General features: G+C 39.1%; 1 protein-coding gene across 6 annotated transcripts in view; it reads left to right on the forward strand.

Moving 5' to 3' along the window:
• Nucleotides 1–14,722, forward strand: part of GPATCH2L (G-patch domain containing 2 like) — a 63,002-nt gene extending 48,280 nt beyond the window's left edge. For 2 of the 6 annotated variants that reach the window (XM_054448057.2, XM_054448058.2), the window contains exon 10: nt 2,074–14,722. In XM_054448057.2, the coding sequence (XP_054304032.1) occupies nt 2,074–2,234 (161 nt within the window). In that variant the 3' untranslated portion in view covers nt 2,235–14,722. The other 4 variants (XM_063651881.1, XM_063651882.1, XM_054448065.2 and 1 more) reach the window with 3 other exon arrangements.
• Nucleotides 14,723–15,275: the final 553 nt, after the last annotated feature.

A 15,275-nucleotide genomic window follows, 5' to 3' on the forward strand; every position in this document is an offset into this window, starting at 1 on the left:
AAAAAACAGAGAACATCAGGTGTTGGTGCGGATGTGGAGAAATTGGAACCCTTGTGTAGTGCTTGTAGGAAGGTAAAATTGTGCGTTGCTGTGGAAAACAGCATGTAAAAAACAGTTCCTCAAAAAATTAAACATAAAACTACCGTATGATGCAGCAGTTCTGTTTCTGTGCATGTACCCAAAAGAATGAAAAGCAGAGACTCAAAATAGATTTTTGCACACCTTTGTTTACAGCAGCATTATTTGCAGTCGCCAAGGTGGAAACAACATCCAGCAAGGTGGAAACATTGCTGGATGAATGGATGAACACAATGTGCTGTATATACACAATGGAATATTATGTATGGAATATTCCATTGAAAGCCTTTCTTATTCAGAATGAAACTCTGCCACGTGCTACAAATTGGATGAAGACATTTGCTACGTCAAATAAGTTAGACACAAAAGGAGAAATATTGTGTGATTCCACTTTTATAAGCTACTAGAATAGTCAAATTCATAGAAACAGAAAGGAAAATAGTGGTTGCCAGGGGCTAGGGGAAGAGGGAAATGGGGGGAGTTATTGTTTAATGGGTACAGAGTTTCCATTTGAGATGATGAAAAAGTCCTGGTGATAAATAGTGGTGACAGTTACACAACAGTGTGAATGTACTTAATGCGACTGAACTGTACAGTTAAAAATGGATAAGATAGCAAATTTTATGTATATTTTATTATAATAAAAAATAGCAAAAAAAAAGTTTTTCTAGGGTAGTGCTTTTTTCACTGCAGTTTGGTGACCATGTAGGTATAGTTTTTTGAAATTTCTTACCAGTTAAATATGAGTGAGTATATGTGCCTGGGTTTGTTGTGAGTATGTGTGTATGAGAGAGAAAAAGAGAGAGATTTGAGTTGTCAAATGTATTTTCTGCTGCTGTGGTGAAGTTCCAAAATGTTTGAAAGCTGTTGCCCTCAAGAAACTCTTGTATATAGAGTTACAGCTTTCAAGATATTTTTACATTAGCCCACAATAAGAAATTCATGTTTGAATATGTGTGTTGGTTGTACATGTAAATCTGAAATAAATCCTGGGTGCACGCTGATACTTTCTATTTCTTTCATTGAGAAAAAAAAGTAATGGCCATGACCCACTAAATTGATTTTGTGACCCACAATTTGAAAATTACTGTTCTAGGTTACATTTCTGGGAGTGGAATTATTGGGTGACAGGGTAAAATCCAAACTTTTCTAGATTTTGCCATATTTTAGTATATATTTGTTCTCAGCAGAGTGGGTGGAGATGATGGTGGTTTGTGCCATTCCACTCAGGGGCATTTGGAAATGTGAAGTAAATGTTTGTTTGTCGCAATGACTGGGGAGTGTTCCTGGCATTCAGCAGATAGGATCCAGATCGGTAAGTGTTCTGAAGTATACAAGACAGCCCTGCACAAGCCATGTCTCCTGTCCAGAATGTCTTTAGTGATCTTATTGAAAAATATTGGGCCTGATTATACTCTTTTTCTACCATTTTCCTTGTTGTATAATATATATTTATTGGTAACACTGCCCTATCGGAGGCATGGGTTGTGGCAGGAAGAACGTGGGGTTTAGAGTCCAGTATCTGTGCTTGAATCTTGATATTTAACCAGCTCTGTTTTATCCCTGAACAATTTATCTGATCTCTCTATACCTTAGCTCCCTGATCTAGAAAGTGGAGATCACTATGAGTCATCTCTATGAGTATCTGTGAGTAAGTGTTTGCATTAACAAGATCATGAGTATTCATTGTTTAAGTAATACACACATAAGTACTTAATAAGTGATTTTTACTACATTATGAATGTGTGCTACTGAATTTATTTATTTGTTCAATTGAACCCATTTTCTCAGATTAGGAAATACTATCTTATTTAAATCTTGTCTTTACTTTTTTGTAGAGAAAAAAGAGGTACCTTATGTGGCCACTTGGGTTACTAGGACATGAAGTATAAGGATTAAGAAAATTTTGTTTCTAAGTATCTCTCATTCTAATTTGTCTTATTCTAATTTATCTCCCCTTGATGTTTTTGCTCCTCTCTATTGTCACCTTACTAGTTCACATGGATGCAGTGGAGCCAACCACACCAGCATCACAAGCCCCCAAGTCACCCAGCTCTGAGTGGTTGGTGAGGACCTCTGCAGCAGAGAAAGCCACAGACGCAACTACTGCTACATTTTTTAAAATGCCACAAGAAAAGAGCCCTGGATACAGCTAGAAAGCAAGACTTCACCCTCCAGGAGCTGACTGGGTGTTGCTGAAGCAAATGTTGGACTTTGTGTTAGATAGTCTTGCATATCTTAATCGACATTCCCAGTCCTTTCACCACCAGAACCAACTCCTCTTTCAAACACAGCAGTGGATTCTTTCTCTCAGAAGATCATGTTGTGGGAATCTTTTTTTTTAATAGTAAAATATTGAGGCAGCAATTTTTTACAAAAAGGTCATCCTCTGCTTTATTTGTTACCTTGTTATTGCTGTCTCAACATTTACTACAGCTCCATTTACGGAGCTGTTGCTTTTTTGCAGTTGTCTTTGTTCTTGAAAAACCAGTAACTGCTTCTGTATACCTTTTGTGTAGAGCTTTTAATATCATTTGAGGAAGTTCCAAATTTGTAGCCAGTTCCAAACAAATTTAAATACTGAGTTGAGGCCTGTATGGAATTGTGTTCGTAGGAGATAAGGCTTGCCTTTGAGCCTACTCTTGATTCACGCAGAGTGCCAATAAGATAAATCAACCAAGTTTTGGGGCCTCAAAAGAGACACCAGCAACTGGGCCTTGAGAACTTCCATTTTTTTGCAGATTGTCTGCAGAAACTCAGACAGCTCATCAGCAGCAGCAGCTGTATTGTATTTTACCTCATCTTCAGAGTTTATGTTCTACTGAAAGAGGACGTGTGTATATATACACACACACACACAGATTGATGTAATGGAGAAGATGGTTTAGGTGTACAGCAAATTTAAAATAGTCAGTGGATTGTGTCTTACTACTTCATGTCCCAGTGTGAGCCTTTATGTCCTAAGCAGGACTTTATTGTTAGTATTATAGGTTAATAACCTGCAGCAGAAATTCATACTCTATTATAATAATGGCTTCTTGGGGCCATGCTTTGGGGAGGTAAAATGTCTTTTTGACATGGCTTTATACTTGGCGTGTTTATGATGGCTCAGCTGCATGTGGAGTTATATATACAGTCGTGCCTGAAGTTGGATGCTACTTTGTCAAAATGAGAAATAAGTGATGGCCTGGAGCTGCTGGAGAGAAGCCACGCTTTCTAGAAAGTATTATCAGGAGTGTCTGTCATTCATTCAGGGGCCTGGCTGACAGAAGGGCTCTTTTTTTCATACCAATGAGTGTGTTTACTCTGAAATACATAGAAGCTCTTGGTGAAGTGCTTCCTGCTCTGGTCACATTGTAGAGGGACTCCCACTCATGCACCTACTTATTTTCTGTCTTAAATAGGTGCTGAATGGGGCAGCAACTCCTTCCCCCAAAGTGCGATTGCCCCTGTTTCCCATACGAAGTGTAATGATGGGTTGCTTTATCATATTCCCTTTTAAAATTATAGTCCTTATCAATGGAAACTCCAGATTTCTTTATCGAAGGGAGGTGAGTGGGCATGAATCTAGTTGGAAAAGGGGACTTGAAGCTAAGTTTACATGGCACTTTAAGACTGAGAACATGTCAATTGTTCATAATCAGGAATATGGTAGAGGGAGAGCAGGTGGAGATGATGGGATGGGAAGGTGCTGAAACCAGCCCAGCATGCCCGTGAGTCGCCTCTGGTTCTCACACAGCAGGGTGTGTGCTCACAGGGACGTTCCACCCCTGGTTCTCATGCAGTAGTGTGGGAGAGTGCTGAAGCTGGCGCACCATGCCTCTTAGTTGCCTCTGGTTCTCATGCAGCAGTGTGTGTGCTTACAGGGTTGGAGATGATGGGACGGGAGAGTGCTGAAGCTGGCCCAGCATGCCTCTGAGTCACCCCTGGCTCTCATGCAGCAGTGTGTGTGCTTACAGGGACTTCCCAGGCTGCACTTCCCTTCCCTGTGGGCTGCACCCATAGAAGTATAGAAAATATAATGTCTGTTGAATATAAAATGGTACCACTGAATTGTTTTAGTGATGAGGTTAGATTTTGTTGTCATGTGCATTGTCACCATAGTGACCCATGGCATATATTTTTAACATACTTGGTTGGGTTTGAGAGAAATCTGTGGACATAATTTTTTGTTTGTGTCAAGCTCTATGACTCATGCAGTGATTGGTCCCATGGTCATGGCCTATTAGTGAAAACCTCCAAAGGTCAGGTGGCCAAGGTGTTCCCACATTTTTTCTATATAACTTGTTGCCTAATAGTCCGCCTTTCTACCTATGATTAAAAATAATTTTTATATACAACATTATTTACATTTCAAACATCTCTACGAAGTCATGCCATTTTAAGGAGATGAAAACAGCCACAGAGTTGAGTGACTTGCTCCAAATCACATAACTAAGCCAGGACTAGAATCCCAGACTTTCAGATTTTCTCTGCCCTGGGTTATAATCTCTTGTTTTTCAGTGATAGAACTGAGTCAGTCTGAGATGCTTATTTATGAAACAGTATACCATGAATATTTATTATCTTTCTTGGGCATGCTTTTCTACACATTTTGAATACTTTCAACAGGGATTACCCAAGAATGCAACATCTACCTGTAATAAATGGGGAGAAAATTAATTGCCTGAGAGAATAGAATATTAAGCACACAAATACTTTCCAACACAGGGTTGTAAATTGTGCTCCTCATTTTAAGGTGCTGTATGTGCATGTTTAAGGAATTATTAATCGACGTATTCTGCTTGCTTTCTGTATTAACCAATTCCAGAGGATAGCCTTAGAAATGAGTGTATTTTGAATCTTGAAGTTTCTTTATATGCGGCACAGTGTATAATGTCATAAGTTAAGAAAAATCTATTATCTTTCAAAGAAGTTACGTAGTTTCAAAAATCAGGTTTTGTAATCAGTGAAAAAACTCTGAAATGTGACTTTGAGGATGATCCTTGAGCTCATGTATTTGATCTGCTCAAAAGTAATAACTGAAGCTGAGTTAAACAGTTTTTATTTATTTCAGGGTTCTGATTTTTCCCAGCTGGCTACACAAATGGCCTGTCTGAATCCTAATTTTGTGTGTTTTCCACGATGGGCAGAAGTCAGAACATTATCTGCTTCTGTGAGGATCATTAATAAAAAGTTAGTTTTAATTACGAGTTTAAGGGAATTTTAGATTATTTTTCAGATGCAGTATTTTAAAGGAACAAAACTCTTTCTTGTGTTGCCTTTTGTTGTTGTTGTTGTTGTTGTTGTTTCCTAGAGAAAGGTTCTTGATCTGTCACTCAGGCTAGAGTGCAGTGATGTGTTCATAGCTCACTGTAACCTTGAACTCGTAAGCTCAAGCCATCCTCCTGCCTCAGCCTCGTGAGTTGTGAGGACTGTGGAAGTGTGCCACCACGCCTGGCTAATTTTTTAAGTTTTTGGAGAGATGGGGTCTTGCTCTGTTGCTTATGCTGGTCTTGAACTCGAACCTCAAGGAATCTTCCTGCCTCAGCCTCCCCAGGTGTTGTAATAATAGGTGCGAGCCACCATGCCCGGCCTTCTGTTGTCTCTTGGTAAGAAATAATAAAAAGAAATTAGTAGCTTGTTTACCTGGTACCAGATTTGGAGGGGGCTGAGTATAATTTTTACTGAGTGGTGTGTGGTTGGAAAATAGGCCACATTTAGCCTTGAATTGTTTAGAAATCAAATGCGATTCGAAATTTAAGAGGACATTGCTGGGCTATGAAATAGGCTACTAACAAGGCTATTTTTGTAGCAAAATGGCCAAAAGCTGAAATAAATCATCTTAGTCTATGATGCTTGTAGCATCCTTTATTAAGTAAAGCACAACACCTTGGATAAGTGACTAGTTATGACTTCCAAATAGATTGATAATAGCCTTGCATTTTGGAGTTAGAGACACTGTAGCTGTATCTATATACCTATAATATAGCCTGGGAAGTTCTGTTGCTGCAGAGTTATCATTAAAGTCACTTGGAATTGAAAAAGATACAGTGTTGAGACAAAGGAACTAGGCTGGCACAGTCATTGCTGATGCGATGGGTTCTCCACTTTGGCTCCAGGCGAAGGCTCCTGATGGTGATGCATGATTGATTTCAGGCCTTTGTTTCATTTTGGCTTCATTACTGTGGTTCTGAGCCACACAGGTTTTTCCCCCTGGGGAGAAGACTATGTAAAAATCTCAGCATTAGAAGCTGTGTTCAGTGCCCTATATGTCTTGTGAACCTTATCTGAGCTGGGCTGAGAGCAGAGTGGCTTACTCTAGCAGCTGTGGATGCAGTCTAGTTGGAGGCATGGCTTGGAGGACGTCATGGTTCATGCGATGGTTGGAGGGATGGTAACGGCAGTTAGCTCTTGTCAGCTGCTTCCCTCTGCTAGTGCTTGAGCTGCCAATTTTATTTGTCAGTATTTCCTTATCTCCCACTCCTGTTGTGAAAGGTCACAGAGTTACTGTCACTGGCAACAATTTCTCCCCTTAGAAGAAAACTGGTACAGAGGGAACAGGTGAGGAAAATGGTTGAGTTCCATCACTCAGAACTAAATGTAAGTGGCACAGAGATGCTTTCTCCTATGTTAACGTCTCTAAAAGATGAACATCAAATGCCCGGAAACAGCAACATCAAAAAGAAGGAAGATGAGAAGTATTGTTGAAGAGTATGGACTACAGGGTTTTTAGCAAGTCCAGCAAAACAAACTTATGGCCAAAAGAAGAAATTTTTCTATCACTGCAAGTAGACATCATAAATGCTTGGTAAAATTGCCAGATTTAGGGAATAAAAAAATTTTAAAGTACAGTATTGAAGAATGGGGCATGTCCTGAAGACATTCAGCAAAGAAGCAATCTTGGCAAGGTGGAGAAGTGGGAAGCAACGGGGAGAGAAAGGGAGATGCCTAGAGCAGGAATTCTCAATGTGTGGTCCCTAGGCCAACAGCATCAGCACATCTTGCCCTCACCAGACCTACTGAATCCGAAACTCCCAGCGCAAGGCCCAGCAGTCTTTCAACAAGCCCTGCAGGGGGCTTTGGTGCATGCTCAAGTTTGAGAACCATGGGCTTTGCCACAGTTAAAAAGATGTTTTAATGGACTGGTCTCCTCCTAAGCTCTGAGGTGCTCTCATATTCCCTCCATAAGTAAAGAGATTTTTTTTGTATAATTCTTTGCAGAAACTGTTAATGTCTTTATTTCTCATATTTTTCCCCCTACAAGCTCCTGAAAGATCTTTTTGAAAAATTGACAAAGGATGCTATCAAGGGCTATGTTTGGGTGGATGGAAATAACCTTTTGAAAATGGATAAAGCCTGGGTGTGGTGACTCACGTCCATAATCCCAACACTTTGGGAGGCCAGGGCAGGAGGATTGCTTTATCGCAGGAGTTGAAGACCAGCCTGTGCAACATAGTGAGACCTTGTCTCTACAAAAAATTTTAAAAATTAGCTGGCTGTGGTGGTGCATGCCTGTGGTCCCAGCTACTTGGGAGGCAGAGGCGGGAGGATCACTCGAGCCCAGGAGGTTGAGGGTGCAGTGAGCCATGATCTGGCCACTGCACTCCAGCCTGGGTGACAGAGTGAGACCCTGTATCAAAAAATAGATAATAAAATAAAAATGGATAAAAATATAACAATGAATTGTTAGTCTACAAATGATAGTCATTTTTCACAATTGGCAGTAAAAATATGATTTGCGTAAGGTATGAGTTTACCATATTTGTTCATTAGATGTTACTTTCAAGGGAAAGTATCATGTATTTTCCAGCATAATGATGAACCATTTAAAGTACGGCTCATAAAAATGAAAAAAAAAAAAGGAAGATAAAACCACCTTGGGTACATAGGTATGTAATAAATACCTGTTGAGTTATTGGTAATCTCTTGCTAGAACTGAATCTCAGTACTTCAGAGCATGTAAAAATCAATTTTCTGTGATCCCACTTAATCACACCGTGTTTTCTTTTTTTAGATTTCAACTGGCAATTCTGCAGGGGTTGGAGACCAATAGCAATGTCATGCTTTTTTGTTGTTGTTACTGTCTGACTCATGGATTCAGCATTTCAGAATATGGTACTCTAATCTTAAGGCTTTGAAAAGAAACCATGGTCATTTTTTCTTCATGTTTTACTTGTATTAATTGGGCTGGGTCCTAACTGGTTGCCGGAGCCCAGAAATCCAAGTTCTGTCTTTTCAGGGAATATGCATAGCTAAAGAGTTCATTGTGTTTGCAAAGGTATACTAGGAGTTCTCATTTCCTCACACACTCATGTCTGTAGGCTGTTAAGCTCTCATTTCAATTTTTGCAGTCTTTTAAAACACCACACAACTTTTCCATCTTGAAGACCAGTTAAAACTACCTCTGGCCAAAAATGTTAGTGTTACTAGATATTATCAAGGTGTGAGACTGAAAAGTTAGAAGGCTTTAAGATGTAAATTATATAAGTTAACGTTTTCTTTCTCTAAAAGTTCTGACCCTTGCTGCCCCCTCATTCAGATGTTCTTAATTGAAAGGGGAAAGAAAATATCAGAGAACTTAAAGATGGCCTTCATAACTTTGACTCAAAATCAACACATTTCATTATGTATAGGTCCTACACCTTGCTTCCTCAAGCGGGCCATGAAAAAAAATCTCATGACCATGCAAACTGATGCCACCCCAAAATCATGGTAACGATTTGAATTGCTCTCAGTATTGATCTCAAACTCCCTCCTGTTGTCAGCAGCTTATTGCAAACTGGCCATTCTAAACCCTTTTACCCCCACCTTCTCTCAATCTCAGCAGTTAATCTCAGCCCTCCCCCACCACATAACAGCCTCTGGCAGAACTTGCCACTTAGACACCCATACACACACCCTTCCTTACCTTCTTGCCAGTGCCTGTCCTGCCCAAGACAAATCCCTTTTCCTGTGCCCTAGGACCTCTCCCTTGATAAATGACTTGATCTAGCTACAGCCTCACACTCCTGGCACATACAGCTTTGTATTTAAACATGTTCAGATACTCCTGCTTCAAACAAAAGACCTTTCCTCAACCCTTTGAAAGCCTGAGTACCACTAAAGTATACTGCCCTTATCTGCACTCTGTCCATTCTGCAGTCCACTGAGGCAGTGGTTTTTAACCCTGGCTGCATGTTAGGGTCACCTGGGAAGCTTTAAAAAGTCCTAATTCCTGGGCTGGACCACAGACCAATTAAATCAGCATGGGGAGGTGGGGATGGGTTTCAGTCGTTAAAAAGAAGTGTAGCTGAGGCTGAGAACCACCACTCTAAAACCTGGCTGCTACCCTTGCTACCATTAAAACTGTTCTTGCTGGATTCACCAGTGACTTCTACTGTCAAAATTTAGCCCATAGGTTGATTTTTATGATACTGATGCTATATAGCCACTTCCTTCTTTGGAATGCTCCCTTTCCTGACCCTACTTTCCTAATTTTTCTCCCACTTCTTTGCTCTTTCTCACTTTGTCTGGAGTTGTTTGGTAGGTCAGTCTAGCAGACTGGATGCCGGTCTCTGCCGCCACCTCCGTTACTTTAGTGAACACCTGTATGCCAGTGAGTTCCTTTGCCATACCATCTTAATGCACCAACTTAAAAGCACAGATTAGAGTGAAGCATTCACATTTATTACTGCAGGCTTCTAGGAAAGCATATTAAAGGTCTCTGGTCCTTCTCTCACCTTCCTTGTTCCTCCTCCAAGCCCAGTGAGGTAGGAGGAATTGCTAATTAGATTAGTGAGATTCTAAGGTGGGTCACTCCTGTTTACTTATGAGTTGCTATTTATGAAAAGATGGCCTGGACTGTGTTCCCTTTTCTGCTTTCTCCTCTTCAGGGTCTTGGACTGGTAAGGGGGCCTGTGCCCAAAAGGGGCTCCTCCACCTAATGCTGTCTTTAATCTGTGGCTTTCTGCTGCTGGTTAATTTTTTAATTTCGCTTCCTCAAGCCTTTTTGGCCTTGAACTTCATGTTGATTTTTATCAAAGAACTTTTTATTGGGGCATCAGTACTAGCCCTATGAATACAGTGAAACTTGGGGTTCCACTTTCATCAGAAGTGACCCTGTGTGTTCCTGATGTCTTTGAATCACTAGTTTCTGATTCAAAATACGGGGTAGGTGGATCTGATTAGTAGTCATATGCCTGTGTCCTGGCTAGGAAGTCAGAATGAGGTTATCTGGAAAGTTGAGCTTCCTCACACATGGGAAGGTACTTCAGATGCTGGACAGCCAATAAGAATAACAAAGGTCCACCAGAACCATTGCCCCAGTCACTGATTGAACAAACATTTACTGAACACTGATGAAGTGAAGTCCTCCTCAGGGACCTCTTAGGGAAGAGGGTAACTGTTGTAAAGCAGGATACTCCTGGGCCCCTTAGATATACTATCCTGGAGACTATTAGGCACCTGTCCAGAGTACCTAATAATAATAATGGCAAATATGTACTTGGTGGTCTGCCATTTGGAAACATCTCACTTATTCAACAACTCTAAAGGTAGGTACTTTTATCTCCATTTTAAAACAATGAAATATGCTTGTAGTTACAGACAAACTTGCTCAAGTCACATATCTATTAAGTGTCAGTCAAGATTCAGATTCAAGTCTTTGATGTTAAAGAGTGTCTGTTCCCAACCAATACCTCTGCTGCCTCTTTTTACAAACTGAACTGTTGGAGGGCATGTACATATGCATAAGCTGTGGGCCACTGGGCCATGGGCCAGTGTCTGATGAGACCTCTTTATTGACTTGTTTGTCCTGGTGGGCTGTTTCTCTACCAGGCAACTGTGAATGGGCTCATCCCTTCTCTGTGTATACATCATTGAAAGGAGATAGCCGGTTTCTGTGACATCCTCTTATAACAACCTAGTTTTGTTCTTGAGAGTGACCAGAGCAAGAGAAAAGTCAATGAAATTTTGCAGATCTTGCAAACCTATGGCAATAAGAAGGTATCGTCCTTTGTGTACCAAGGCACAACTGATTCCTAAGCGAGGAGGATATGTGTTCTGAGATGTTAATGTTAGTGATAGACTGTTTTCAACACCTCGGTAAACATTTCTTTGACTGTTAGCAAAAGCTGCCTTAACAGTCTTGGGTTTTAGAAATGCCCCTTCATTCATTAGCTGTGTATAGAACACATCTTATGCCAAGCACTCTGCTAGGAGCTGGGTATACAGAGAAGAACGGCATTCCTGCTCTCATGATGTTCATGGTCTTCTGTGGAAGAGACCAGAAAAACAAGTATTACAATGTAGAATGAAATAAGAATGACAGGGTATTTTGGCAGCAAGGAGGAGGGCACTTTAACTCAAACTGGGCAGTGGAAGAAGTAAAAAAAAAAAACTGAATGAAATCCTGAAGTATGAGCAGGAGTTAAGAAGAGTGGATGAAGCCCTCCAAGGGTAAGAGCATGGTTTGTGCAGAGCACTGCAAGTGTTTTAATATGGCCCACATGTAAAGCTTACAGAGGAACAAAGAGAGGAAGGCAAGAGACCGGAAGTGAAGGGTCCTGTATATACTGGCTTACTTGTTGAGTGGAGAACTATTGCAGTATTCCTCTGCTAAGCTCAGGGTGCATTCATGGAAACCCTACTGCAACTGGCCCATTGTGTATACAAAGCTGGAACTGAGATGTGAACAGATTTGCATTGCCTTGATCACCTTCCGGAGGAAATACAGCTAGGCCCACTTATTGGCGGGAGCTACTGACATGTTAAAACTAGGTTAAACTGAATTGGAAGTAATGCTTTATTTGGAATCATGGCTGACTGATTCCATTACATGTTCTAGCATAATACCAGTCTGAGGTTATTCCCCTTGAACCACCGACTTAGTAGAGTTTAATGCACAATGTGATGGACTTAGTTCCTTGTACTGGTCTTCAGTGACGAAGTTGTTCAACTACCAGTTAAGTTTTTTGGGCTTTGTTTCTCAGTAGTGACAATAAATTTGTGTTGATCTGTTTACACCTTTTGGACTGAACACCTTAGCAATCTTTGATATTTTAAGCCTACAGAAAGTGCCCATGGGATAAAACCAATCTGCTGGCTCACACTAAGTTCTGATCCCATGATTTTGGTCTCATTAATACCGTGCTATAAATAAAGTTAGCTAAACCTTTTGAAACTGCATAAAAGTGAATTAATTGTGAGTTTTGGGCCAACATTTTTCCTGAACAGCTTCTGACTGTCCAGCATTTTAAATTAGGCAATGCAGTCTAGCTTTTGTACATAGAAATAAGAAAGTGACTTTTGTGTTCCATTATTAAAATAGTATCGGGAGGACAGGTAAATATACTAATTTTTCATTGCTCATTGTAGAGAATTAAGGTATATTGACTAGTGAAATAGAGGGGGATCATATGAAAATATGATTACAGAGATTATCACTAGAAGAAAAATTCAGACTGCTAATTATGAGAAAAAACATGTATGCACAACCAAACAAATCACAAAAATGAAAGATATCTAAAACCATAGAATAGGAACAAATGTACCTGTCATATTAATAAAAGTAAACTTATCTGTAGATAAAAGGCAAAAATGTCAGCAAACACTAATTTCATGTTATCAGAAAGGTTGAGCAAAAGTAAACCAAGCAAACACAAACAAGAAAATGAGTTGTAGTCTGCATATCAGGCAAGGTTGAACTTAGGGAAAAGGAACTGAAAAAAAAAACACGACATAATGCTAAAGGGTGTGACTCACGAGATAATAATGTTTCTAGATATCTGTGTACCAAATAATGGAAAACCATTTATGTATTGGAAACCACAGGAGACACGGGAAGAAACAAAAATACAATGTTAGCTGGATATTTTAATTCAATTCTGTCAATTCATGACAGATCAAGTGGATAAAAAAACTAGGACATGGGATGATTTAAATAAGGTACAGAAGATCTAGTTGATACATATTAGACTTTACCCTAAAAATGGTAACTACGCTTTAAAGTATCCGTGAAACATTTCCCCATTTGACTGTGTATTAGAGCATACAGAAAACATAAGTTTCAGAACAGAGAAAAGGAACAACAGATGGCATTTGCTGATAAAAATGCAATAAAGTTAGAATTTGAGGATAAGTGGTCAGAAAAAAAAATGCAATAAATTAAAGCCAGAAAACACTGCTCATCTGCAATCCAAAGTGTTTTTAAGCTCTTCAGCTATTCTTGGGTTGATTAGGAAATGCAAAGCATTAAAAAAAGCATTTCATATCTAAAATATAAACTTGTTCCTCTGAGATACAAATAAAACAGTGCTCAGAGGAAAATTCATTGCCCTAAAATTTGTGTATTAAAAACTAGGATAAATGTTGTATAACTCAAAATATTAGGAAAAGGAATCTTTTAAAAGCAGGCTAAAAGAATCAAGAAAAATTAATTAGAAAAATGAGGAAACAGAATTAAAGCTAATTTTTAAAATATGTAGTAAAATGTGTAACATTTTAGCTAACATTACAAGAGAAGACAAACACAAAATAAGAATTACCAGGTACTGAATAAGTAAGAGCCATAAAATATACTTTGCTCAACTGTATGCAAACAATTTAAAAACTTGGATTAAATGGATAATTTTCTAGGAAGGTATAATTTGCCAAAAAATTACATCAAAAGAAATCTACTATAACAATTGTCATAGAAGAAATGAAGTATTTCAATTAGCATGACAGACTAAATACTTTTAAAGACCCTACCAATGAAAACAAAGAAATGCATTTGGAGGATTAACAAAAACTTTTTGTAACACCAATTTTTTATTTTACATTTTAAAGCATGAAATGGAATTTATTGTAAAGACATGTATTTTATAGAATCCAAGCAAAAGCTGACCAGCCAGAGATAAAGTGAGGCCAGCTCAGGGAATGTGAGCAGTGGCGATTTATTCCCTCTGGTGTTCCATGTTAGCCTGACACAGAGCCCCCTCTTCACATTCTCGGGGCTCTTGATCCAAAACCGTTTTTAAAAAAAATAATTTTAGACTTAACAGAAAATCTGGCAAAAACAGATTTCCTGTGTGCCCTTCTCTCAGCTTCTCCTAATGTTAACTTACATACCAATGGTACAATTAATGAAACTAGGAAATTAACATTGGCACAATCCTATTAACTACATACTTTATTTGAATTATAGCAGTTTTCCCAGTAATGTTGTTTTTCTGGTTCGGTATGCAATCCAGGATCCATATGTACTTGGGTCTTTCTGGGTTTTCTATTCTGTTCCACTGGTCTACTTGTGCATGGTACCACACTGTTTTAATTATAGAGACTTTATAGTATGTTTTAACAACTGGCAAGGCTAGTCCGCCTTATAATTTTTCCTATTTGTTGTGCTTCTGGCTATTCATACATGTTTGTTTTTCCATATGAACTTTAGTATCAACTTGTCTAAATTCATTTTTAAGGTACATTGGTATTTTATTGATATTAACTGATTTAGGGAGAACTAACATCTTTAAAATGTGGTGTCATCCTATCCAAGAATAGGAGATGTATTTCCATTTATTCAAGTCTATTTTGTGCCTTTTCAGCAGTGTTTTAAAATTATCCTTGTGTAGGTTTTGTGCATTTCTTGCTAAGCTTATCCCTAAGTGTTTAATTTATTTGCTAGTAAATGAGATTTCGTCTGCCATTATGTCTTCTAACTGGTTATTGCTCTATACATAAAAGCTACTGATTTTGTGTGCTAATATATCTTGCTACCTTACCTAATTTTTTAAAAAAATAAACAGCAGAAATGTATTTCTTATGGTTTCACAGTCTGGGAAGTCCAAGATCAAGGTGCTGGCTGATTCAATGTCTGGTGAGAGCTTGCCTTCAGGTTCATAGATGGCACCTTCTAGTTGTGTCCTCACATGGTGAAGGGGACTAGTTAGCTCTCTGGGGTCTCTTCTATAAGGGCATAAATCCCAATCACTAGGGCTCCACCCTCCTATTCTAATGACCTCCCAAAGGCCCTGACTTCAATACCAACACTTTGGAGGTTAGGATTTCCACCTGTTTTTGGGGGACACAAACATTTATACCATAGCAGTCAGTAACAAACTCTTTTTGTTTTGCAGCCAAAGGTCAGTCAGTTATTATCTTCTTAGCTTAGTCTAATCTAAGCCCTAAAACCATGAAATGCATGGGAAAGGTTTTTTTCTTTTTCTTTTTCAACTTTTATTTTAGATTTAAGGGGTACA

The sequence above is a fragment of the Pongo pygmaeus genome, chromosome 15 (assembly GCF_028885625.2).
Source record: "Pongo pygmaeus isolate AG05252 chromosome 15, NHGRI_mPonPyg2-v2.0_pri, whole genome shotgun sequence".
Classification (NCBI taxonomy): domain Eukaryota; kingdom Metazoa; phylum Chordata; class Mammalia; order Primates; family Hominidae; genus Pongo; species Pongo pygmaeus.